The sequence below is a fragment of the Nannobrachium achirus genome (assembly GCF_963921795.1).
Source record: "Nannobrachium achirus genome assembly, chromosome: 7".
Taxonomy (NCBI): Eukaryota; Metazoa; Chordata; class Actinopteri; order Myctophiformes; family Myctophidae; genus Nannobrachium; species Nannobrachium achirus.
The window spans coordinates 69258197-69285266 of record NC_137816.1 but is presented as its reverse complement, the minus strand read 5'-3'; the positions used below and the strand labels follow the sequence as shown (position 1 = coordinate 69285266).

The following is a 27070-nucleotide window of genomic DNA, read 5'->3' as shown; positions in this document are numbered from 1 at the left end:
AGGTTTTCAAAAAAACAGAAGGATTTGAAATATTCAAAGACTTTTTCACGATTTTTCAAAAATAGCAGATCTACAAGCTTGCAGCACAGCACTCGGTGCCGCGCTGTGAGCTTGTATATCTGCCTATCCCCTTTCCCCCTATCAAGAATATTCATGGGGGGCCCGCAGTGAATCCTTGTACCCAGGGCCCAGAATTTGGTGCGACACCCCTGTGACCTTGTACCACTGAGCTGTACTGGAATGAAACTACCTTTTCCTATGCAAACTGACAATACATTCTTCAATCAATCAATCAATGAACCTTAGAGTAGAACCTCATGATGACAAACCTACTATCTAGCCTAGTTGGGTTCCATCATGTAAACAGTTTGGTTGCCTCTGTTGTTTTGTTTTTAAACCCTGCAGCACTTTGCAATTTGCAAGAATGTCAAGTGCGTTAAATAACATGTATGATTTCTAATTTGCCCATTTTATCCAGTACTAGACACAAACACACAGCGTAATACACAAACACTCACACGTTACAGTTGTGACGAGACTTTATGTATAAATCAGACATTTAGTCACAGTTTTATGACTTTGAATTCTCCTGAATTCTAAGAAAACCATTCAGTAAGTTTTTGTAAAGTACACAAACGTATGTTGCAGGTTTTACATCACATAAAAGAATGCAAAGTAGTTCCCTTAAATAAACTGTCAGAGGATGTCCCTATTCAAACCATGTGTTTAGAGAGAGGGGAGGGAGGGGGGGGGGGGGGGGATATTTCTACATCTTCATACCACAAGTGTTTAACATGATGCACATAAGGTATATTTATTTTTCCAGCGGCTACATAGTGAAGTGACAACAATGGTTTTCATGATGCTGTTGTTTTGAGTTCACTTCTATCGCCCTCTTTCTTCATGGGTGTAGTCATTCAGAGTTGGGTGTAGTTGGGTGTAGTCGTTCAGAGTTGGGTGTAGTTGGGTGTAGTCGTTCAGAGTTGGGTGTAGTTGGGTGTAGTCGTTCAGAGTTGGGTGTAGTTGGGTGTAGTCATTCAGAGTTGGGTGTAGTTGGGTGTAGTTGGGTGTAGTCATTCAGAGTTGGGTGTAGTTGGGTGTAGTCGTTCAGAGTTGGGTGTAGTTGGGTGTAGTCATTCAGAGTTGGGTGTAGTTGGGTGTAGTCATTCAGAGTTGGGTGTAGTTGGGTGTAGTTGGGTGTAGTCATTCAGAGTTGGGTGTAGTTGGGTGAGTCAGAGGAGGCTGGTGAGTTCTGCTTCTCTTCTGGAACTAGAAAACAAATCACAGGACAACATTTAACTTTCTCATGAACGTGTTACTATTTGTCAGTACAAACACATCCATGCCTTGGTTGTCCCACACGAACCACCACTCTCATTTGGGGGGTGAGCATTCTGCACAACTGCCAATCAAAGTGACTGTACTGGCCAATCACAGCCTTCAGTCTTTTCTGGGACTTGTCAAAACACAGAACAGCCTAACATGTGTTTAGCAGTGTGTGGGACAACCAAGGCATGGATGTGTTTGTACTTTGTAATGACAACTGTAACGTGTTCATGAAAAGAAATATCACTTGTGACCGCAACACATAGTGTAAAAGTGATAGGCTTATAGGCTCCACTGGGTTCTGCTGGGGAAACTGGACAACAGGAGCATTTGTGCCTAATAGACCCCATGGACAGTCATTATGGATCAATATGAGTAGGAAGATGAGCCTAGATGTTATTTAGGACCGAGTTGTCCTTTAAGGCTAAAAGGATAACACAAAGAGTTCATTCTACTGACTGACAAACTATCTGTCCCCAGACGAGGACACTCTCCTAGCTCAACCCTTGTCTCCAGACGAGGACACTCTCCTCGCTCAACCCTTGCCGACACGGCCATGTGGCCCCCACTTTCACTTAATGCGGCCCTCGGGTTGTTATCGTAATACTATAATAGTATATTATTGATTTCAGCTGTTACCATTCCAAACATGCAAACATGAGCCGCTTTAATTACTTCAGTCTATATTAGTAGCTTAATGACTAGTACTACTAGTATTTCTTATTTCCAATGCATTTTAAGTTCATAAAGTTAACATAAGAACAATTAAATGCATTTGAAATTAAATACAATTTATATTTTTCAGGATTCCAATTCAAGAATAGCGAAAAATAATTGAGGATTCCAATTTAAAAAAATCTAAAATAGCAGATCTATGCGTTGCACTGCGACACGTTTTGAGCTTGTAGATCGGCTATGTTTGATATGTTTCCCTGTATTATGCACTGTGGCCCTCTGAACTGAGTGTGATAATATGGTGACCCTCTGAACTGAGTGTGATAATATGGTGGTCCTCTGAACTGAGTGTGATAATATGGTGGTCCTCTGAACTGAGTGTGATAATATGGTGGCCCTCTGAACTGAGTGTGATAATATGGTGGTCCTCTGAACTGAGTGTGATAATATGGTGACCCTCTGAACTGAGTGTGATAATATGGTGGTCCTCTGAACTGAGTGTGATAATATGGTGGTCCTCTGAACTGAGTGTGATAATATGGTGACCCTCTGAACTGAGTGTGATAATATGGTGGTCCTCTGAACTGAGTGTGATAATATGGTGGTCCTCTGAACTGAGTGTGGTCCTCTGAACTGAGTGTGATAATATGGTGGTCCTCTGAACTGAGTGTGATAATATGGTGACCCTCTGAACTGAGTGTGATAATATGGTGGTCCTCTGAACTGAGTGTGATAATATGGTGGTCCTCTGAACTGAGTGTGATAATATGGTGACCCTCTGAACTGAGTGTGATAATATGGTGGTCCTCTGAACTGAGTGTGATAATATGGTGGTCCTCTGAACTGAGTGTGATAATATGGTGGTCCTCTGAACTGAGTGTGATAATATGGTGGTCCTCTGAACTGAGTGTGATAATATGGTGGTCCTCTGAACTGAGTGTGATAATATGGTGGTCCTCTGAACTGAGTGTGATAATATGGTGGTCCTCTGAACTGAGTGTGATAATATGGTGGTCCTCTGAACTGAGTGTGATAATATGGTGGTCCTCTGAACTGAGTGTGATAATATGGTGGTCCTCTGAACTGAGTGTGATAATATGGTGGTCCTCTGAACTGAGTGTGATAATATGGTGGTCCTCTGAACTGAGTGTGATAATATGGTGGTCCTCTGAACTGAGTGTGATAATATGGTGACCCTCTGAACTGAGTGTGATAATATGGTGGTCCTCTGAACTGAGTGTGATAATATGGTGGTCCTCTGAACTGAGTGTGATAATATGGTGACCCTCTGAACTGAGTGTGATAATATGGTGGTCCTCTGAACTGAGTGTGATAATATGGTGGCCCTCTGAACTGAGTGTGATAATATGGTGGTCCTCTGAACTGAGTGTGATAATATGGTGACCCTCTGAACTGAGTGTGATAATATGGTGGTCCTCTGAACTGAGTGTGATAATATGGTGGCCCTCTGAACTGAGTGTGATAATATGGTGGTCCTCTGAACTGAGTGTGATAATATGGTGGTCCTCTGAACTGAGTGTGATAATATGGTGGTCCTCTGAACTGAGTGTGATAATATGGTGGTCCTCTGAACTGAGTGTGATAATATGGTGGTCCTCTGAACTGAGTGTGATAATATGGTGGTCCTCTGAACTGAGTGTGATAATATGGTGACCCTCTGAACTGAGTGTGATAATATGGTGACCCTCTGAACTGAGTGTGATAATATGGTGACCCTCTCCATCATCAAAGTTGCCCATCCCTGCCGCAAAGCGTACGTACCTGTGGCGTCCTTGGCCTTGCGGCCAGCGGGGGCACTCTTGTGCGTCTTGATGTGTGCCGTCATGTCCTTGCGCAGCGGCGTGGAGTGGTCACACTGCATGCAGCGGTAGCTCCCCCCGGTGTTCACCCACAGGACTCTGCGGTTGTTACGGGTCAGCAGGTCTGATGAAAGTATTATCATTAAATGTAATTAAAACAATCATTTATTAATGTGCAATAAGTGTTAAGTGGCTTTATATTATGAATAGTACTGTAATCATCTTGGCAGTTGATCTAAGTTAGTCATTTGGAAAAACTAAGTGTTAACTCTTTTACCGCTTTGGACGTTCCCGTTCGCCCCATTTTTTCCCGGCGGCGCGTTGCCAATAGTAAGTTCTTTGGCTCGTTCTTTTGTACCTTGTTTTGATGTCTGTAAACTGATGAGGGGTCGCGCGGGTGTGTACGGTAACAGCATCTCCCGTAATCCTGCTTTGAAATCTCCACCTCACGTAAACATCAATAATGTCCAAATTCACTTCTTGGCTGCTAGCTGTCGTTCTATTGCTCTGATGCGACTCTGCGCCCTGAATGTATGGAAGCTGCAGCGGCCCATTTCACATTAATTCTTGCATGAGGCCGCCCTCTACTGCTAGTATAGCCAAAGTACACCATTTAAGGAGAAAAGAAAATAGTAATGATAAAAAAAAAAATGAATAGATCTTTGTCTGTAACATCGCAAAGGTACGGTGCTTTTGCTGGCACAAAACCCAATAAATAAATAACAACATCTGGCAGTAAAACAGTTAAGAGCTGGCAGAAGTCACCTTGATTCTTCTTCCACATGGCAGAATGGGCGCCAGAGGCCTGGGGGACCGGTGGGGGGGCCGCTGAAGGGGGGGCCGCTGAAGGTGGGGCCGCTAATGGGGGGGCCGCTGATGGGGGGACCGGGGCCACGGGTGCAGGAGGAGGGGGGGCCTGAGGGGGCGGAGCTTGTGTCTGGTGGCGAATGGGAGCGAGCGGGGGCGGGGCTATCATGGCTGTGAAGACACAAACATTTGGACGTTATGTTGATATCTGACCTTACATCCCAGACGACTTCCCATTTAGGACCAGAATTATTGAATGCTTTAACCAGTGAAAAATAGCAGATATACAAGCTCGCAGCGCGAGCTTGTAGATCTGCTATTTTTGAAAAAGTCGTGAAAATGTGTGCAAATCTTTGAATATATGTATTTTCAAAGCGAACGTTTGTAACTCAGATTTTGCTATTTTTTTATATTTAAAGCATAAAGTATTGCGTCATAATGTGTTCAGGCCTAAATGGGTTAAAGGGATATTCCACTTTCAAAAAACCTTTGGTCATTTTATCGTCTAATCAGGCTTTTATGAACACCCTGAACAGTTTTTAATTTGCTTGATTCAATATTTAGATATTAGATGTAAATGTTACCAGGCCCTCCAGGCCCAGGGCCTCTCCCCACACACACCCATTGTAACTTCAAACTCCATTTTAACCATGATAGATTCATTAAAAACACACATTATTCTTTTTCTGGTGACTCATACTACCCTCCTAATACGTGAGCAGGCTGTGTTTTTTCAATAACTTTTTTCATTTATGTTTAATAATTATTTGTTGTATTTTTTTCCCATTTTCCCAAATAATTATAAAACAATAAATGAAATAAGTTATTGAAAAAACACGGCCTGCTAACGTATTAGGAGGGTAGTATGAGTCACCAGAAAAAAAATAATGTGTGTTTTTAATGAATCTATCATGGTTAAAATAAAGTTGAAGTTAAAATGGGTGTGTATGGGGAGAGAAGCCATTAAGCTGTTTCCCTGTTGAAAGTGGAATATCCCTTTAAGACTGAAGTGAACACGTTTCTTGTTAAAAAGACAACTTTGTTTTTTTTTTTTTACAACAAGGGTTCACATTTTAGATTGTAATGAGATAAAATTAAAGATGGGCTCTATTTTCAGTCTTAAAGGGATATTCCACTTTCAACAGGGAAAAAGCTTAATGGCTTATATAAAGGTTCTTGGACAATAGTGCGTCTCCTATAGCAGTGTTTCTCAAATGGGGGTATGTCTACCCCTAGGGGTACACAGAGGTACTACAGGGGATACTTGATAAAATGGAAAGTTTAAACATTTATTTTACTGTTATGTTTAATTATAAAGGTGCTGCTCTATAAAGCTTTAAACCACATTTTGACTAGCACAGCTGTTACTGAATAAAAAACAGGCTTACTACTTATACTTAGCCTTGTACTTAGCCTACTTTTATTTTCAACATATTGACATAAACACTGGACTATTGATTGATCAGTATTTTCTAATCAAATGTTGTCGATTAAGGGGGATACTTGGATTCAGCAATCAGGAAAAGGGGTACTGAAGCCTAGGGCTGTCACAATATGACATTTTACATGACGATTAATTGTCACTCAAATAATTGGCGATTAACGATTTAATTGTGTTTTTGTCGTTGATAATTACATTTCTGTTTGGCTTTTAGGCTTTGAAGTTGCATATGGCAGATATGACACATAACCTAAACACACAAATAAATTACTGACATATTTGACAACTTACTAGTTAAAAAATAACATTGATAGTGGAAATAGCCGATCTACAAGCTCACAACGTGAGCTTGTGGATCGGCTATTTCCACTATTTCTGAAATTTTTCAACATGCACGATTATGACGATTATGACAAAATAATTGCGATAATGTCAAATAATCACGATTAGACGATTATGTGATAATTGTGAAAGCCCTACTGAAGCCCAACGAGTTTGAGAAACACTGTCCTATAGCAACCTCACTAACCTGCAATTCTGTGTTAGTGAGGTTGCTATAGGACGCTGTGTTGCACTGACGTGTTCTGTGTTAGTGAGGTTGCTATAGGACACTGTGTTGCACTGACGTGTTCTGTGTTAGTGAGGTTGCTATAGGACGCTGTGTTGCACTGACGTGTTCTGTGTTAGTGAGGTTGCTATAGGACACTGTGTTGCACTGACGTGTTCTGTGTTAGTGAGGTTGCTATAGGACGCTGTGTTGCACTGACGTGTTCTGTGTTAGTGAGGTTGCTATAGGACACTGTGTTGCACTGACGTGTTCTGTGTTAGTGAGGTTGCTATAGGACGCTGTGTTGCACTGACGTGTTCTGTGTTAGTGAGGTTGCTATAGGACACTGTGTTGCACTGACGTGTTCTGTGTTAGTGAGGTTGCTATAGGACGCTGTGTTGCACTGACGTGTTCTGTGTTAGTGAGGTTGCTATAGGACACTGTGTTGCACTGACGTGTTCTGTGTTAGTGAGGTTGCTATAGGACACTGTGTTGCACTGACGTGTTCTGTGTTAGTGAGGTTGCTATAGGACGCTGTGTTGCACTGACGTGTTCTGTGTTAGTGAGGTTGCTATAGGACGCTGTGTTGCACTGACGTGTTCTGTGTTAGTGAGGTTGCTATAGGACGCTGTGTTGCACTGACGTGTTCTGTGTTAGTGAGGTTGCTATAGGACACTGTGTTGCACTGACGTGTTCTGTGTTAGTGAGGTTGCTATAGGACGCTGTGTTGCACTGACGTGTTCTGTGTTAGTGAGGTTGCTATAGGACACTGTGTTGCACTGACGTGTTCTGTGTTAGTGAGGTTGCTATAGGACGCTGTGTTGCACTGACGTGTTCTGTGTTAGTGAGGTTGCTATAGGACGCTGTGTTGCACTGACGTGTTCTGTGTTAGTGAGGTTGCTATAGGACGCTGTGTTGCACTGACGTGTTCTGTGTTAGTGAGGTTGCTATAGGACGCTGTGTTGCACTGACGTGTTCTGTGTTAGTGAGGTTGCTATAGGACGCTGTGTTGCACTGACGTGTTCTGTGTTAGTGAGGTTGCTATAGGACGCTGTGTTGCACTGACGTGTTCTGTGTTAGTGAGGTTGCTATAGGACGCTGTGTTGCACTGACGTGTTCTGTGTTAGTGAGGTTGCTATAGGACGCTGTGTTGCACTGACGTGTTCTGTGTTAGTGAGGTTGCTATAGGACGCTGTGTTGCACTGACGTGTTCTGTGTTAGTGAGGTTGCTATAGGACACTGTGTTGCACTGACGTGTTCTGTGTTAGTGAGGTTGCTATAGGACACTGTGTTGCACTGACGTGTTCTGTGTTAGTGAGGTTGCTATAGGACACTGTGTTGCACTGACGTGTTCTGTGTTAGTGAGGTTGCTATAGGACGCTGTGTTGCACTGACGTGTTCTGTGTTAGTGAGGTTGCTATAGGACGCTGTGTTGCACTGACGTGTTCTGTGTTAGTGAGGTTGCTATAGGACGCTGTGTTGCACTGACGTGTTCTGTGTTAGTGAGGTTGCTATAGGACACTGTGTTGCACTGACGTGTTCTGTGTTAGTGAGGTTGCTATAGGACGCTGTGTTGCACTGACGTGTTCTGTGTTAGTGAGGTTGCTATAGGACACTGTGTTGCACTGACGTGTTCTGTGTTAGTGAGGTTGCTATAGGACGCTGTGTTGCACTGACGTGTTCTGTGTTAGTGAGGTTGCTATAGGACGCTGTGTTGGACTGACGTGTTCTGTGTTAGTGAGGTTGCTATAGGACACTGTGTTGCACTGACGTGTTCTGTGTTAGTGAGGTTGCTATAGGACGCTGTGTTGGACTGACGTGTTCTGTGTTAGTGAGGTTGCTATAGGACACTGTGTTGCACTGACGTGTTCTGTGTTAGTGAGGTTGCTATAGGACACTGTGTTGCACTGACGTGTTCTGTGTTAGTGAGGTTGCTATAGGACGCTGTGTTGCACTGACGTGTTCTGTGTTAGTGAGGTTGCTATAGGACACTGTGTTGCACTGACGTGTTCTGTGTTAGTGAGGTTGCTATAGGACACTGTGTTGCACTGACGTGTTCTGTGTTAGTGAGGTTGCTATAGGACACTGTGTTGCACTGACGTGTTCTGTGTTAGTGAGGTTGCTATAGGACGCTGTGTTGCACTGACGTGTTCTGTGTTAGTGAGGTTGCTATAGGACGCTGTGTTGCACTGACGTGTTCTGTGTTAGTGAGGTTGCTATAGGACACTGTGTTGCACTGACGTGTTCTGTGTTAGTGAGGTTGCTATAGGACACTGTGTTGCACTGACGTGTTCTGTGTTAGTGAGGTTGCTATAGGACGCTGTGTTGCACTGACGTGTTCTGTGTTAGTGAGGTTGCTATAGGACACTGTGTTGCACTGACGTGTTCTGTGTTAGTGAGGTTGCTATAGGACGCTGTGTTGCACTGACGTGTTCTGTGTTAGTGAGGTTGCTATAGGACGCTGTGTTGCACTGACGTGTTCTGTGTTAGTGAGGTTGCTATAGGACACTGTGTTGCACTGACGTGTTCTGTGTTAGTGAGGTTGCTATAGGACGCTGTGTTGCACTGACGTGTTCTGTGTTAGTGAGGTTGCTATAGGACGCTGTGTTGCACTGACGTGTTCTGTGTTAGTGAGGTTGCTATAGGACACTGTGTTGCACTGACGTGTTCTGTGTTAGTGAGGTTGCTATAGGACGCTGTGTTGCACTGACGTGTTCTGTGTTAGTGAGGTTGCTATAGGACGCTGTGTTGGACTGACGTGTTCTGTGTTAGTGAGGTTGCTATAGGACACTGTGTTGCACTGACGTGTTCTGTGTTAGTGAGGTTGCTATAGGACGCTGTGTTGGACTGACGTGTTCTGTGTTAGTGAGGTTGCTATAGGACACTGTGTTGCACTGACGTGTTCTGTGTTAGTGAGGTTGCTATAGGACGCTGTGTTGCACTGACGTGTTCTGTGTTAGTGAGGTTGCTATAGGACGCTGTGTTGCACTGACGTGTTCTGTGTTAGTGAGGTTGCTATAGGACGCTGTGTTGCACTGACGTGTTCTGTGTTAGTGAGGTTGCTATAGGACGCTGTGTTGCACTGACGTGTTCTGTGTTAGTGAGGTTGCTATAGGACGCTGTGTTGCACTGACGTGTTCTGTGTTAGTGAGGTTGCTATAGGACGCTGTGTTGCACTGACGTGTTCTGTGTTAGTGAGGTTGCTATAGGACGCTGTGTTGCACTGACGTGTTCTGTGTTAGTGAGGTTGCTATAGGACACTGTGTTGCACTGACGTGTTCTGTGTTAGTGAGGTTGCTATAGGACGCTGTGTTGCACTGACGTGTTCTGTGTTAGTGAGGTTGCTATAGGACGCTGTGTTGCACTGACGTGTTCTGTGTTAGTGAGGTTGCTATAGGACGCTGTGTTGCACTGACGTGTTCTGTGTTAGTGAGGTTGCTATAGGACACTGTGTTGCACTGACGTGTTCTGTGTTAGTGAGGTTGCTATAGGACGCTGTGTTGCACTGACGTGTTCTGTGTTAGTGAGGTTGCTATAGGACACTGTGTTGCACTGACGTGTTCTGTGTTAGTGAGGTTGCTATAGGACGCTGTGTTGCACTGACGTGTTCTGTGTTAGTGAGGTTGCTATAGGACACTGTGTTGCACTGACGTGTTCTGTGTTAGTGAGGTTGCTATAGGACGCTGTGTTGCACTGACGTGTTCTGTGTTAGTGAGGTTGCTATAGGACGCTGTGTTGCACTGACGTGTTCTGTGTTAGTGAGGTTGCTATAGGACACTGTGTTGCACTGACGTGTTCTGTGTTAGTGAGGTTGCTATAGGACGCTGTGTTGCACTGACGTGTTCTGTGTTAGTGAGGTTGCTATAGGACGCTGTGTTGCACTGACGTGTTCTGTGTTAGTGAGGTTGCTATAGGACGCTGTGTTGCACTGACGTGTTCTGTGTTAGTGAGGTTGCTATAGGACGCTGTGTTGCACTGACGTGTTCTGTGTTAGTGAGGTTGCTATAGGACACTGTGTTGCACTGACGTGTTCTGTGTTAGTGAGGTTGCTATAGGACACTGTGTTGCACTGACGTGTTCTGTGTTAGTGAGGTTGCTATAGGACGCTGTGTTGCACTGACGTGTTCTGTGTTAGTGAGGTTGCTATAGGACGCTGTGTTGCACTGACGTGTTCTGTGTTAGTGAGGTTGCTATAGGACACTGTGTTGCACTGACGTGTTCTGTGTTAGTGAGGTTGCTATAGGACGCTGTGTTGCACTGACGTGTTCTGTGTTAGTGAGGTTGCTATAGGACACTGTGTTGCACTGACGTGTTCTGTGTTAGTGAGGTTGCTATAGGACACTGTGTTGCACTGACGTGTTCTGTGTTAGTGAGGTTGCTATAGGACGCTGTGTTGCACTGACGTGTTCTGTGTTAGTGAGGTTGCTATAGGACGCTGTGTTGCACTGACGTGTTCTGTGTTAGTGAGGTTGCTATAGGACGCTGTGTTGCACTGACGTGTTCTGTGTTAGTGAGGTTGCTATAGGACGCTGTGTTGCACTGACGTGTTCTGTGTTAGTGAGGTTGCTATAGGACACTGTGTTGCACTGACGTGTTCTGTGTTAGTGAGGTTGCTATAGGACGCTGTGTTGCACTGACGTGTTCTGTGTTAGTGAGGTTGCTATAGGACACTGTGTTGCACTGACGTGTTCTGTGTTAGTGAGGTTGCTATAGGACACTGTGTTGCACTGACGTGTTCTGTGTTAGTGAGGTTGCTATAGGACACTGTGTTGCACTGACGTGTTCTGTGTTAGTGAGGTTGCTATAGGACGCTGTGTTGCACTGACGTGTTCTGTGTTAGTGAGGTTGCTATAGGACGCTGTGTTGCACTGACGTGTTCTGTGTTAGTGAGGTTGCTATAGGACGCTGTGTTGCACTGACGTGTTCTGTGTTAGTGAGGTTGCTATAGGACACTGTGTTGCACTGACGTGTTCTGTGTTAGTGAGGTTGCTATAGGACGCTGTGTTGCACTGACGTGTTCTGTGTTAGTGAGGTTGCTATAGGACGCTGTGTTGCACTGACGTGTTCTGTGTTAGTGAGGTTGCTATAGGACGCTGTGTTGCACTGACGTGTTCTGTGTTAGTGAGGTTGCTATAGGACGCTGTGTTGCACTGACGTGTTCTGTGTTAGTGAGGTTGCTATAGGACGCTGTGTTGCACTGACGTGTTCTGTGTTAGTGAGGTTGCTATAGGACGCTGTGTTGCACTGACGTGTTCTGTGTTAGTGAGGTTGCTATAGGACGCTGTGTTGCACTGACGTGTTCTGTGTTAGTGAGGTTGCTATAGGACACTGTGTTGCACTGACGTGTTCTGTGTTAGTGAGGTTGCTATAGGACGCTGTGTTGCACTGACGTGTTCTGTGTTAGTGAGGTTGCTATAGGACACTGTGTTGCACTGACGTGTTCTGTGTTAGTGAGGTTGCTATAGGACACTGTGTTGGACTGACGTGTTCTGTGTTAGTGAGGTTGCTATAGGACACTGTGTTGCACTGACGTGTTCTGTGTTAGTGAGGTTGCTATAGGACGCTGTGTTGCACTGACGTGTTCTGTGTTAGTGAGGTTGCTATAGGACACTGTGTTGCACTGACGTGTTCTGTGTTAGTGAGGTTGCTATAGGACGCTGTGTTGCACTGACGTGTTCTGTGTTAGTGAGGTTGCTATAGGACGCTGTGTTGCACTGACGTGTTCTGTGTTAGTGAGGTTGCTATAGGACGCTGTGTTGCACTGACGTGTTCTGTGTTAGTGAGGTTGCTATAGGACGCTGTGTTGGACTGACGTGTTCTGTGTTAGTGAGGTTGCTATAGGACGCTGTGTTGCACTGACGTGTTCTGTGTTAGTGAGGTTGCTATAGGACGCTGTGTTGCACTGACGTGTTCTGTGTTAGTGAGGTTGCTATAGGACGCTGTGTTGCACTGACGTGTTCTGTGTTAGTGCGGTTGCTATAGGACACTGTGTTGCACTGACGTGTTCTGTGTTAGTGAGGTTGCTATAGGACGCTGTGTTGCACTGACGTGTTCTGTGTTAGTGAGGTTGCTATAGGACGCTGTGTTGCACTGACGTGTTCTGTGTTAGTGAGGTTGCTATAGGACACTGTGTTGCACTGACGTGTTCTGTGTTAGTGAGGTTGCTATAGGACGCTGTGTTGCACTGACGTGTTCTGTGTTAGTGAGGTTGCTATAGGACGCTGTGTTGCACTGACGTGTTCTGTGTTAGTGAGGTTGCTATAGGACGCTGTGTTGCACTGACGTGTTCTGTGTTAGTGAGGTTGCTATAGGACGCTGTGTTGCACTGACGTGTTCTGTGTTAGTGAGGTTGCTATAGGACACTGTGTTGCACTGACGTGTTCTGTGTTAGTGAGGTTGCTATAGGACGCTGTGTTGCACTGACGTGTTCTGTGTTAGTGAGGTTGCTATAGGACGCTGTGTTGCACTGACGTGTTCTGTGTTAGTGAGGTTGCTATAGGACACTGTGTTGCACTGACGTGTTCTGTGTTAGTGAGGTTGCTATAGGACACTGTGTTGCACTGACGTGTTCTGTGTTAGTGAGGTTGCTATAGGACACTGTGTTGCACTGACGTGTTCTGTGTTAGTGAGGTTGCTATAGGACACTGTGTTGCACTGACGTGTTCTGTGTTAGTGAGGTTGCTATAGGACGCTGTGTTGCACTGACGTGTTCTGTGTTAGTGAGGTTGCTATAGGACACTGTGTTGCACTGACGTGTTCTGTGTTAGTGAGGTTGCTATAGGACGCTGTGTTGCACTGACGTGTTCTGTGTTAGTGAGGTTGCTATAGGACACTGTGTTGCACTGACGTGTTCTGTGTTAGTGAGGTTGCTATAGGACGCTGTGTTGCACTGACGTGTTCTGTGTTAGTGAGGTTGCTATAGGACACTGTGTTGCACTGACGTGTTCTGTGTTAGTGAGGTTGCTATAGGACGCTGTGTTGCACTGACGTGTTCTGTGTTAGTGAGGTTGCTATAGGACGCTGTGTTGCACTGACGTGTTCTGTGTTAGTGAGGTTGCTATAGGACACTGTGTTGCACTGACGTGTTCTGTGTTAGTGAGGTTGCTATAGGACGCTGTGTTGCACTGACGTGTTCTGTGTTAGTGAGGTTGCTATAGGACACTGTGTTGCACTGACGTGTTCTGTGTTAGTGAGGTTGCTATAGGACACTGTGTTGCACTGACGTGTTCTGTGTTAGTGAGGTTGCTATAGGACGCTGTGTTGCACTGACGTGTTCTGTGTTAGTGAGGTTGCTATAGGACGCTGTGTTGCACTGACGTGTTCTGTGTTAGTGAGGTTGCTATAGGACGCTGTGTTGCACTGACGTGTTCTGTGTTAGTGAGGTTGCTATAGGACGCTGTGTTGCACTGACGTGTTCTGTGTTAGTGAGGTTGCTATAGGACACTGTGTTGCACTGACGTGTTCTGTGTTAGTGAGGTTGCTATAGGACGCTGTGTTGCACTGACGTGTTCTGTGTTAGTGAGGTTGCTATAGGACACTGTGTTGCACTGACGTGTTCTGTGTTAGTGAGGTTGCTATAGGACGCTGTGTTGCACTGACGTGTTCTGTGTTAGTGAGGTTGCTATAGGACGCTGTGTTGCACTGACGTGTTCTGTGTTAGTGAGGTTGCTATAGGACGCTGTGTTGCACTGACGTGTTCTGTGTTAGTGAGGTTGCTATAGGACACTGTGTTGCACTGACGTGTTCTGTGTTAGTGAGGTTGCTATAGGACGCTGTGTTGCACTGACGTGTTCTGTGTTAGTGAGGTTGCTATAGGACGCTGTGTTGCACTGACGTGTTCTGTGTTAGTGAGGTTGCTATAGGACACTGTGTTGCACTGACGTGTTCTGTGTTAGTGAGGTTGCTATAGGACACTGTGTTGCACTGACGTGTTCTGTGTTAGTGAGGTTGCTATAGGACACTGTGTTGCACTGACGTGTTCTGTGTTAGTGAGGTTGCTATAGGACACTGTGTTGCACTGACGTGTTCTGTGTTAGTGAGGTTGCTATAGGACGCTGTGTTGCACTGACGTGTTCTGTGTTAGTGAGGTTGCTATAGGACGCTGTGTTGCACTGACGCGTTCTGTGTTAGTGAGGTTGCTATAGGACACTGTGTTGCACTGACGTGTTCTGTGTTAGTGAGGTTGCTATAGGACACTGTGTTGCACTGACGTGTTCTGTGTTAGTGAGGTTGCTATAGGACGCTGTGTTGCACTGACGTGTTCTGTGTTAGTGAGGTTGCTATAGGACGCTGTGTTGCACTGACGTGTTCTGTGTTAGTGAGGTTGCTATAGGACGCTGTGTTGCACTGACGTGTTCTGTGTTAGTGAGGTTGCTATAGGACGCTGTGTTGCACTGACGTGTTCTGTGTTAGTGAGGTTGCTATAGGACGCTGTGTTGCACTGACGCGTTCTGTGTTAGTGAGGTTGCTATAGGACACTGTGTTGCACTGACGTGTTCTGTGTTAGTGAGGTTGCTATAGGACGCTGTGTTGCACTGACGCCAGTCCCAAAGAATCCACTGGGAAAACTGAATTCTGTCTTACCGTTTATATTCTATACTAGTCGTTACACACACACACACACACACACACACACACACACACACACACACACACACCTTGCAGCAGAGAGGTGGACGGCGGCTTGGGGAGGATTCGCGGGCGGACGCCCGCCGCGTACGTGCGGCCGCGATTGGCTGAGGTGCCGGAGGGAGGCGGGGCCTGGAACGAGCGGCCCTGATTGGCCGGGGAGCCGGAGAGAGGCGGGGCCTGGAACGAACGGCCCTGATTGGCTGAGGTGCCGGAGAGAGGCGGGGGGGCCTGGAACGAGCGGCTGTGATTGGCTGGGGAAACGGGGAGAGGCGGGGCCAAGGAGGCGGGCTGAAGAGGTGCAGCAGCCTGAACACCACCAGCAGGGGGCGACAACGCACCTCTGAGCGCCGTCTGGATCTGCAGGGAGGGGAGGTTATTATTAAACTGTTACGTTTTTATGTTACGTTTTAAATGTTTTTAAAATGTTACGTTATGTGATGAAAGCTGCAATAAAAATAAAGATTATTACCCATTAACTCATTTGCTGCCTTTTCAAAATGGCTGCCAAAACATGTAATTTTTAGTGCGCTGTTCACAGCTTTCAAACAAAAAAGAATCCGCTTGGAAATCCGTTCAGGCATTCATGAGATAGCAGCCATTATGTTTTCTTCAAATGTAAACAAACATGGCTGCCATGTTTGAAAGATGTGGTTGGTATGGGGGTTAAACATATAATTTCGCGATTGCGATCATAACTACTACATTTTTGGAGATCCAAAAAATATTTCTGAAAAGAAAACATTTTTAAAAAAAGAAAAGAAAAATCTAAATGGCTGCCAACTCAGGAAACTCGGGCCCTGGTGGCCTCTAACAACGCTAATAACTCGGGAAACTCGGGAGGGGGGGGCAGCAAATGAGTTAAGAACAGAGGACAGGATTTCTAAATGTTTTCTAAATCTTAGTCTTAACCGATCTCATATTATTTTGTTCCAAGGACAAAAAAAAGAAAAAAAAAAAGATTTGCGTTACAAATGTTTGCTTAGAGATGTAGACATCCATGGTCACAGTCAGTGGTGAGTGAGCTCACCACGGCGCGGTGAGCTTGTAGATCTGTGATGTCTTTCATTTACATTGTTTACATTTTATTTAATAAAAAAAAAAACAGCTAACCCGCTATAAAACTAATTAAAACTAACAGATTTGTATTGTAGTGGTTTTTTGGTCAAAACTGACTGAAACGTAACTAACGAAACGCCTCAAAAACTATACTAACCTTGGACACAGGAGTCCCTGAAGGGGGCGCTGTTCCCTGCAGAGAGCCGTTCTGTTCAGCAGCAGCAGCAGTGACCATCAGGGTGGCTGCAGTACCGGCCGTGGCCTGCAGAGGGGGCTGGGTGTCCATGGCTGCAGTACCGGCCGTGGCCTGTAGAGGGGGCTGGGTGTCCATGGCTGCAGTACCGGCCGTGGCCTGCAGAGGGGGCTGGGTGTCCATGGCCTCAGTGCCGGCCGTGGCCTCCAGGGGGAGCTGTCCGGGCAGCTTTCCTTTGCTGCGCGACACCTTGGAACAGGTGTGCAGGTGGGTGAGGAGGCCGCGCAGCGAGCGCAGCTTGGAGCGACAGCTCTCACATCTGAGTGACAGGAGAGTGACAGGAGAAAGTTAGAGCAGGGCTCTTCACCGTTTTCAGGCCAAGGACCCCTTAGCTTCTCAGGATGAACCAGGGACCCCCACAACCTGTTCATAGATTCCATATACAGGTAGTTTACCGTTTGACAGTGTATTTAGGATTAATTTGTTTTCAGATATTTAACCACTTGAACCGTCAATAAACTTGACCTTTCACTCTGTACTTAGTATGCTCTTTTTCCCCTCTACACCAAAGCTCTTTGTCGGAAATAGACCGTAGCAACAACAGGATCGGGAAGTCCTATTGGATCCAACAGGACTTCCAGATCCTGTTGGATCCAATAGGATTCAAAGTCTCGCTAGACGGGATTTCTCAACAATCTGGTAACAATGACGGAATCCTGGAGTAATAATTGTGCACGTTAGCTCAACAGTGTGTTTATAAACGGCAGATAATTACTGAAAAAAAAGCACATTTGCATAAAACCGCTCCCCTTTTGAGCCGTGGTCAGGTTGGCTAAAATGGACAATATTGCGTCTTTTGAGAAAAAAATTAATAAATAATAACAGTCCAGTTCTTTTACAACAAAATAACAACAAATAGTTGAAAAAGCGATTTAGCTTGTGGCGATGCCATACATACAGGAAGTAAAGGTTGGGTTTGTGGTGATAGTGTGATGTCATACTAACAGGAGGTAGACGTTAGGTTTGTGGTGATAGTGTGATGTCATACATACAGGAAGTAGACGTTAGGTTTGTGGTGATAGTGTGATGTCATTGTGGTGATAGTGTGATGTCATACTAACAGGAAGTAGACGTTAGGTTTGTGGTGATAGTGTGATGTCATACATACAGGAAGTAGACGTTAGGTTTGTGGTGATAGTGTGATGTCATTGTGGTGATAGTGTGATGTCATACTAACAGGAAGTAGACGTTAGGTTTGTGGTGATAGTGTGATGTCATACATACAGGAAGTAGACGTTAGGTTTGTGGTGATAGTGTGATGTCATTGTGGTGATAGTGTGATGTCATACTAACAGGAAGTAGACGTTAGGTTTGTGGTGATAGTGTGATGTCATTGTGGTGATAGTGTGATGTCATACTAACAGGAAGTAGACGTTGGGTTTGTGGTGTTCTCTCATGTGTTCCATCATAGTGATAGTGTGATGTCATACTAACAGGAAGTAGACGTTAGGTTTGTGGTGATAGTGTGATGTCATACATACAGGAAGTAGACGTTAGGTTTGTGGTGTTCTCTCATGTGTTACATCATAGTGATAGTGTGATGTCATTGTGGTGATAGTGTGATGTCATACTAACAGGAAGTAGACGTTAGGTTTGTGGTGTTCTCTCATGTGTTCCATCATAGTGATAGTGTGATGTCATACTAACAGGAAGTAGACGTTAGGTTTGTGGTGTTCTCTCATGTGTTCCATCATAGTGATAGTGTGATGTCATACATACAGGAAGTAGATGTTAGGTTTGTGGTGATAGTGTGATGTCATACTAACAGGAAGTAGACGTTAGGTTTGTGGTGTTCTCTCATGTGTTCCATCAGACTCTTCATGCTGGGTCGGGAGGCGGAGCATCCCAGAGACGTGCACATGAACTTCTTACCTACAAACACCAGAGGTCACTGTAAAGCCCTTTGCACACAGGACAGTTGCGTTTTTTTCATTTGCTGCATGAATAAAATGCATTGGATTTGGTGTGCAATGCTGTGCGGAATCGAACTGTTAAGGGGAACACACACGGGACGCAGAGGCGACGCGGAGCAGCGCGTCAAAACATACGGCCCCGTTATTTTCAATGAACTAACCCACACCGGCGATGTCAGACGTGCGCAGTCGCGGGTCTGCCGCCTCGCCTGCCGCGCTGATACGCCGCTGTTCTATTTTTCCAGCGTTGCAGCGCGGTGAACATGTTCTCCCATGGTTCTCCCCACCGGGGGAAATGGATGTGCTGTGTGGCAGCGCGCTGCATCCAGTTGGGGTTACCGCGGAGCACTTCACGTGCGTCGATACCGCGACGCGACAACAAACTACGATACTACAAACACAATTGGTATGAATGCGTAGGCGCGCGCATGTGTGTGTGTGTGTGTCAGAGGTTGCGCTAGGATTTTTAACAGCCGGTCACCGTGACCGGCATGATTAAAATTTATCGGACATCTGATAAAAATACCGGACATAATAATTTTAATGCATGGATGACAAGCAGGTGCAAAAACATAGCCAATAACAACAGTTTAAGTCCTGCTGTATAGTTGGGACTGAACTAATTGAATGTAAAGGAGTAGTAGGCTGTACAAAAAACATACAGCTTCCGAAGCTGTATGTTTTGATGATGATCGATCATCTTGCATAAGGAAATTAATTATATTGGACTACTCACGCAGGCTGTGTGTTTGCACAGATACTGCATGGTTTCATAACAAGTTGTTTCTGTTCTGCATCATATTTCAGGCCAACACATAATAATGTACAGAATAATGAGAAATAGTCTGAAAGTGGGGTCTGCGCAATGTTTCATAGGTTGATAGATTAATCTGGCCAGAAAGGAATCAATTATAGACTACTCACTAGTATGGTCGAGTGGTCACGATCATCCTGCATCTCTGTTATGCAACTTTGGGAAGGTTGAAAAGGCTTTGGTGGTGATCTTGTACAGTTTCCATAACATCTCCTCATAAAGAACTTCAATCGAGTGTATAAAGTTTGTTTTATATGGGTTGTAGTTGTCCTGCGTGCCTTCAATAATTCCCATGGGTTCACAGTGCGCATTGCAAAATGACGCTGAAATGGACTGCTGTCTTCTCTCTCCCCCAGCGCCCCGTTCGCAAATTAATGTTTAGGCTAAACAGTTCTGATAATACAACTTATTTTTGACTGTCCATTCATGTACTATAACTTAAACTGCGCGCTCATATTCCAAAACCAAGGCAGCTCATAGAGAGCATAGCGACAACATAACAAACCGACAACTAGGCCTACCCAGCAACAACTATCATTTCCTGTCTTACCTTCACAATAAAGTGTCTCCCGTTTACCTCCCAATGCAGCTTATTTCACACAGGTTATTATTAACAGGAAAAAGTGTAACTTAACCCGTGTGTGTTTGTGCAACCAGACGTGCATGTGAGAGAGAGTGATGAGGGAGAGAGAGAGAGAGAGAGAGAGAGAGAGACATTGAGAAAGAGAGAGAGAGAGAGAGAGAGAGAGAGAGAGAGAGAGATTTGCGGTGAACTGCCGTGTCATTTTCAATCGGTCCTTATGTCCGATGAGGTTTATATTTTCCGGTCTTTGTCATTATAAATCGGTCAAATCCGGCAATTTCCGGTCTAACGCAATCTCTGGTGTGTGTGTGTGTGTGTGCATGTGTGTGTGTGTAACATTGCTTTCCCCAGGAAAGCCAGGTGTTTGTTTACAACGGGCGGTTTGATCCGGTCTAGGAGGAAACCACAAGCAGAAGAAGCGGCGTCGCTTTGATTTGGTTCCCCCGTCTGTTTCCCCAATCCTTATTAAAATGCTCCAGTAGCCTAGCTAGTGTAGTCTTGTTAAGCCCTTATCAGAGTCCAGGGTGAAGAGCTATTCACCACAAATATTAGGTGATCAGCTATCCACCTAAAGTGAGAAAACAAGTGGAGGCCATCATAGTCAGTCACGGTGAAGTCCTATCACTGTGACTGACTGGTCTAGATCGACCAATCAGTGAACAGGGTGATGGGCCGATCTGTCTGATAGTAAAAATAATGTTGTAGTTTTATGACTTAAAAAGACTACACCGCGGTGGATAACTTATCATCCCGGTGCCTACTATGATAGGGGCTTAACACAGCATCAAGGAGTTTATTAGGTAGGCCCTAAAAGTATGTCCTTTGGTGCAGGGGAATTATTTTGGGTTAAAACTGAATCCGGTTTGATCTTTCCGGCCAAAGTGTAGTCCTTGAGGACTACAACATGACGTGTTGTGGTTTCCTCTCCCAACCGGATCAAACCCCGAAATGTGAAGGGATCCCAGGCGTGTGTGTGTGTGTGTGTGTGTGTGTGTGTGTGTGTGTGTGTGTGTGTGTGTGTGTGTGTATCACCTGGTAGAGACTGCGTGGGGATCTCATGGTCTTTGATGTGTGCGTGGTATGAAGGCTGTGTGTGTGTGTGTGTGTGTGTGTGTGTGTGTGTGTGTGTGTGTGTGTGTGTGTGTGTGTGTGTGTGTATCACCTGGTAGAGACTGCGTGGGGATCTCATGGTCTTTGATGTGTGCGTGGTATGAAGGTGTGTCATTATAAACACGCTTACAGCCAATCATCTGGCACGTGATGTGAGCCCTCTTGGCCTGGGGTCCTAACCATAATGATATGCAAAACAAAACAACAACAAGTTAATATTTACATCATAACTCTTTAAGTCACTCACAACCAGTCATAATGATATGCAAACAAAACAAATCAACAAGTTAATATTTACATCATAACCCTTTAACCCATACAGTGCCCCGGGCCACAAGGTGCCGCTAGAGTGCCAGAAATATCTGTGTAGGCCTTCGCTGTAGCTTCCGTCGACACTGCCCGTAGTGCCTTGTGATTTCACTCCAGCCACTGTTATGTATGACGAGAGGAGGAAGTTAGCTAACACTTAGCCATTAGCTTCTTTATTTTTTAGAAGCCCGATCTGAAGCTATTTTAGTCGCAAAAAAAACGTTGTCTTTGGTCTGGGAACACAATTCAGAGAAAATCCTCTCTAAAGATGTGACTTTGTATTGGATTCGGCGGCGCGATGCGGCGGCGTTGCCCGATTACGGGCCGTGGATGGCCGAGTCTCGGCCCCGGCCATGGATGGAAATTTAGACCGGGGCTTCGTTAAGGCCTCCGATTAATTAATTAATTTTATTAAATATCCCGGACTAGTCCGGTATAGGCACCCCGGAATACGTCGCGCCGCCGACAGTATAGATTGAGTTTTTTTGGGGGGGCTCTAAACTTTATTTTAAACCATTTTCAATGGAATAAATCGTCGGACCATCTAGCATCACTCGTTGGAAAGCGTAGGACGAGCCAGGACCACCCATATCTCTACAAGCAGCTCAGGGTATGTAAAATAGCAAAAAAAATATTGGATTGGATTGAAATAAAGCCGAACTTGTTTGGGATAGGCACAAAAAGGTTAAAAGGATCCCTGGCTAATACGACAAATATGCCTTAATACATTATAATTGTCCTCTATAACTACAATGTAAAATTTATAACACCTTAAATATTTTATTTCTTCTAGAAATAGCTAATCTTTCACTCAATAGGGGAAATGCCTGTCGCAAGTTGATGATGTCATAAATGTCATGTGTCATTTTTATGGCATGCTTGTGCAAAAAAACTAAACACAAACACATTTGAAATATTGATTTGATGCTCATATTAACCATAGGAAGTATTACGTTTGTTTGCCAGACCCATGAAATGGGTAGGCCTACATAAGCAAATGTCGGTCTGTCTGTCTGTCCGGGTTTTCTATATAAAGGGTATATATGATGATGACATGATGATGACATGCCTACAAAAGGCATGATGTCATAAATGATGATGACAGACAGGGGGTCTGGCACAACCAGGTTGACCTGGTCTAGTTTTATTTGCACATGCATGCCATAAATTCCATAGGGATAGATCACACATTACATTTATGACATCATCAACTTGCAACAGGCATTTCCCCTATTGAGTGAAAGATTAGCTATTTCTAGAAGAAATAAAATATTTAAGGTGTTTTTAATTTGACATTGTAAACTTACGTTGCAATGATTTTTTCTCTTCAATGTCTCGCGTTGCCATGGTTACCATAGACTTCCATGTAATTGTGCAATTGTGTAAAAAGTGCACGCCCATGCCTAGATGATGCACCACGTGTGTAGATGCTGTTCACAGCTTTCAAACAAAAAAATCCGCTTGGAAATCCGTTCAGGCATTCATGATTTATGGGCCATTATGTTTTCTTCAGATGTAAACAAACATGGCTGCCATGTTTGAAAGAATGGGTTGGTATGGGGGTTAAACATGCAATTTCGCGATCGCGATCATGCCTAATACATTTCTGGAGGTCCAAAAAAAAATTTTGAAAAAAAAATTTTTTGAAAAAACGGCCCAAACTCGGGAAACTCGGGGTTGGCACAGCGTTGGTATCAATACAAACTCGGGAAACTTGGGGTTGGCACCAGATGTGTTAATCTATGAACAGGTTGAGGACAATTATAATGTATTAAGGCATATTTGTCGTGGGAACCCTTTACAATCGCCCTGAAAAACCACTTACAGGCAGCAGCCATTCACAACTGGCAATAACAAACCTAGCCCAGCCTTACCCTCCCCTGACCCCTCTTTGTATTTACCTACTGTATGTTTTTATTTTTGAGCGGTGCTAACCGCTCCTATAGACTGCTTTTTTACCAAAACCATGATGTCACAAATGATGATGACATGAGTCCGCTAGACCAATGAAACACTTCGATTCTGTTGATCTGTCCATGATGTCATAGTCACATAGGCACCCGATTGGTTAACTCTGATTTAGAGCGTGTTTAGGCCGCCTAGATACGTCATAAAAAACTATTGAGCGGTGCTAACCTTGAATTTCAAAATTGTATTAGATGAATATTCACTTATAAGCGATAAAATAACCACCCTTTTAGACAGACTGTGGAAGATATTACAGGTTATAAATGATAGCCAACTAATACAAGTTTAAAATACAAATAAACACAATATCCACTGGGTATCCACTGATTGCCCAGTTCTTCGGGCTCTTCGGGCCCAGCTCTTCTTGAAAGATTCAGTCAAGTCAGTGGTCTTGAACATAGCTGACAGTTGTTGTACTTGGCTGACAGCTGTTGTACTTGGTTGTACAGCTGTTGCTGCAAGGTCTGTAGTTCCAATTTTTTTTAAATACAAATAAACAGCTTTTGGAAAAAAGATTATGCTGTCACTAATGAGGGTAACATGAGTTAACTAGACCAAATGTTCCGCCCCAGGATAACAGATGATTCTTTGGTCAAAATAATCGTGGTATGAAATTCAAATACTTCGGCTTTGCCGAAATAATTAGTATAGGGTCATAAACAAAAATCTAGAGGCAAATAAGGTCCCTGGTTGCCTAACTGACGACCACCAGAGTCATCAGGCTCTGGTGGCAGAGCTGGTTCTGTCCAGAGATGGTTCCGTCCTCTGTATGGTGTAAAGGTCAGGACACACAAAAACCTTATATAGTCTGAGCAGACCTCTAGACTGACATCAGATTCAGATTCAGATTCCTTTATTAACCATTGTGTAATTACACATAGGAATTTGCTTTGGCATACTACATTTTTGCATTCACAGAACGCAACACGTAGTCACCACAGCAGCCATGGGCGGCGCTATCTTGGAGAACCTGCGCAACAATTCAGGGGCCTTCCTTGAAGAGCAGATTCATACACAACACAAAGAATATTGCCATGCATGCCTATCAACACTGATTCGCGCAGGCGCCCTTACAGGAATTAGTTTGCACCGCTCACTTCGCACGGGTGCGATTATTTTATTTTTAAATTGTTTTCCCCTTTTTTTCCTGACTATATCTACTGCATAGTACTGTGTTCTATCCGTCTGTCATTCAATTGATTGATTGATTGAAGACTTTATTAGAAGTTGCATAGGAAAAGGTACAGTTTCATGACAGTACAGTTCACTGGTACAAGGTCTACTAAAAGGAGATCCATGAAAAGACAAAGCTTATTTCCACAGGAAACCATTAAAGTATCTCATATAACATTGAATGACAGACGAATAGAACACAGTACTATGCAGTAGATATGTAAAGAAAATAAAATGAGAGAACAAAAAAAAGAAAACAGTAAGTCTAAACAGACAGTAAGTATATACAAAGAAGGGGCAGGGGAGGGCTGGGCTAGGTTAGTTTTCTTTTTACCAGATGCCTGTAAGTGGTTTTTCAGGGCAATTTTAAAGGAAGGATGTTATATGAGATACATCAATGGTTTCCTCTGGAAATAAACTTAGTCTTTTCTAGGATCTCCTTTTAGTTGACCTTGTACCAGTGAACTGTATTGTCGTGAAACTGTAGGCTACCTTTCCTATGCAAACTGACAATAAAGTCTTCAATCAATCAATCATTGATATCAATCATTATCAAGCCCAATGTAAACAATGCTATGCTAGATCAGAGCTGTAGTGTGCTGTGCTTTCTCCTATGAGAACTGCTGGTGTTGCTTGCCGACAAAAACAATTGTGAGCTTGTAGATCAGCTGTTATTTTTGATCGGCAAGCGACGTGCAGAAAGTCACGTACATGTTTTTATCAGTATATTTATTAATTTCCGTTACCTCCATTCATACCGTTGGCTGAGGATGATGAAGATGACATCTGAGCAGATGAAGATGATGTGATTATTATTATTGTATTAATTATGATATTATGATAATTAATAACGGAGTTATTGTGTATTTAAACACAAGCTACAAACTACCATAACAACAAACACCCTGACCCACAATGCAACGCGCGGCGCAGGCGCACTGGCCGACGGAGCGTGGGGTAGTTTTGTGCCTGGTTTTGGAATTTAAATTAAAATGTTTTAATAACTGTTATTTTTCACCATGACTTTTCAATATGAGGAAAAGACAACACTTTTTGTTATTATTATAATTTTTACTCTATTTGTTTTTATTTATCTCGTTTTAAGTGATTTATAGTTCTTGTATTGTAACTGCATTTTGTCCTGGTATTTTGTATTCTTTGATTGTATTATTATTATTAGAACTATTAAAAGGGGGGGGGGGGGTAGTACTTTAACAGCAATAAAAAAGAAACAAATTTATTTTTATTTAGAGAATTACTAGTTATAATTAATAAAGGCCAAAAAAACTATATGCAAAGAAAAAAAACACATTACAATTAAAAAGGCACAATGTCACGGTATGAATAGTCCCAGACGATAATCCCAATTATCCCGATAATCATCACGATATATGGATGTATTATAATATCATCCTTGTAATTAAATAGTTTGAATCAATGTCATTCTTCACCATTAAAGTATGTCTCACATGAACTCCTTCAAGGCAAAAAAAACTACCCTGAGCGTCTCTATCAGCAGCACATAGAAATGGGATTTATGTTTCTTTGAAGTGAGCCGGATCTGTGGGATCCGTTCCTTTCAAAGAGCCGCTCAAAAGACTGTCTATCTATTCTACAAGCTCACAATGCGATGCGTTGCGACGCATTGTGAGCTTGTAGATCTGCTATTTTCAAATGATTTTTTCCCCCTACATTTTACTCTTTGGAAAACCTGTGAAACAGGACATTCTGCACAATGAATACTTTCTACTATTGGTACTTTGTACTTTAAGTAGCCTACATTTTGTTAAGTTCCAAACATTCCAAACTTCTACTTGTGGCAGAGTATTTCTACATTTATTGCAGTAATAGTTTTGATATTTGTTTTACTCAAGTAAATAAATTGAGTACTTTCCCCACCACTGTTCATTTACAAAAGGAACGGCTCCCCTACTGTGAACCGAATCATATCGTTCATTTCAAAGAGCCGTTCAAAAGACTCGATTCGTTCGTGAACGTCCCACCTCTACAACCAGGCAGCACAAGGTAAAGCTGTTAGCCGTTAAGCTAACCCTGCTGCTGTGTTTATTTATACTGTGTGTTAATAATAGACATTAATGATGAATTATGAACATGAGTTTATTTATGTTGTTGTAACTGCTCTGCTTTGCAGCCTCTGTAGAGCAGTTAGCATGCTAGCCTAGCTGCTATGCACTGAAATACTAACTGTAGCTTATAGCTAGCATGCTACTGGGTTAGCATGCACGTTTGTACACACTCTACATCAGGGGACCCCTTAGCTGAGAGAGATGAAGCAGGGACCCCCAGCTGAGAGAGAGATGAAGCAAGGACCCCTTAGCTGAGAGAGAGATGAAGCAGGGACCCCTTAGTTGAGAGAGAGAGAGAGAGAGAGAGGGAGAGAGAGAGAGAGAGAGAAAGAGAGAGAGAGAGAGAGAGAGATGAAGCAGGGACCCCTAGCTGAGAGAGAGATGAAGCAGGGACCCCCTAGCTGAGAGAGAGATGAAGCAGGGACCCCTTAGCTGAGAGAGAGATGAAGCAGGGACCCCTTAGCTGAGAGAGAGATGAAGCAGGGACCCCTTAGTTGAGAGAGAGAGAGGGATGAAGCAGGGACCCCTTAGTTGAGAGAGAGAGAGATGAAGCAGGG

The 27070-nt window shown here is 44.1% G+C and overlaps 1 protein-coding gene across 3 annotated transcripts; it reads right to left on the bottom strand.

Moving 5' to 3' along the window:
• Positions 1-539: 539 nt before the first annotated feature.
• On the bottom strand, positions 540-25344 carry LOC308288553 (uncharacterized protein). Of its 3 annotated transcripts, none has more exons than XM_080730018.1 (8): positions 25173-25344; positions 21029-21151; positions 18323-18428; positions 16461-16815; positions 15274-15604; positions 4587-4799; positions 3784-3945; positions 540-1269 (listed from the first exon to the last, which is right to left on the bottom strand). In XM_080730018.1, exons 1-8 carry the CDS (start codon positions 25210-25212, stop codon positions 1208-1210), a joined length of 1392 nt encoding a protein of 463 aa, XP_080586144.1. In that variant the 5' UTR covers positions 25213-25344; the 3' UTR covers positions 540-1207. The 3 variants fall into 3 exon arrangements, with proteins under 3 accessions (XP_080586144.1, XP_080586145.1, XP_080586146.1); XM_080730019.1 differs by having other exon boundaries at positions 25185-25344; XM_080730020.1 differs by lacking the exons at positions 18323-18428; positions 21029-21151; positions 25173-25344 and adding an exon at positions 18132-18171.
• Between the last annotated feature and the right edge of the window lie 1726 nt (positions 25345-27070).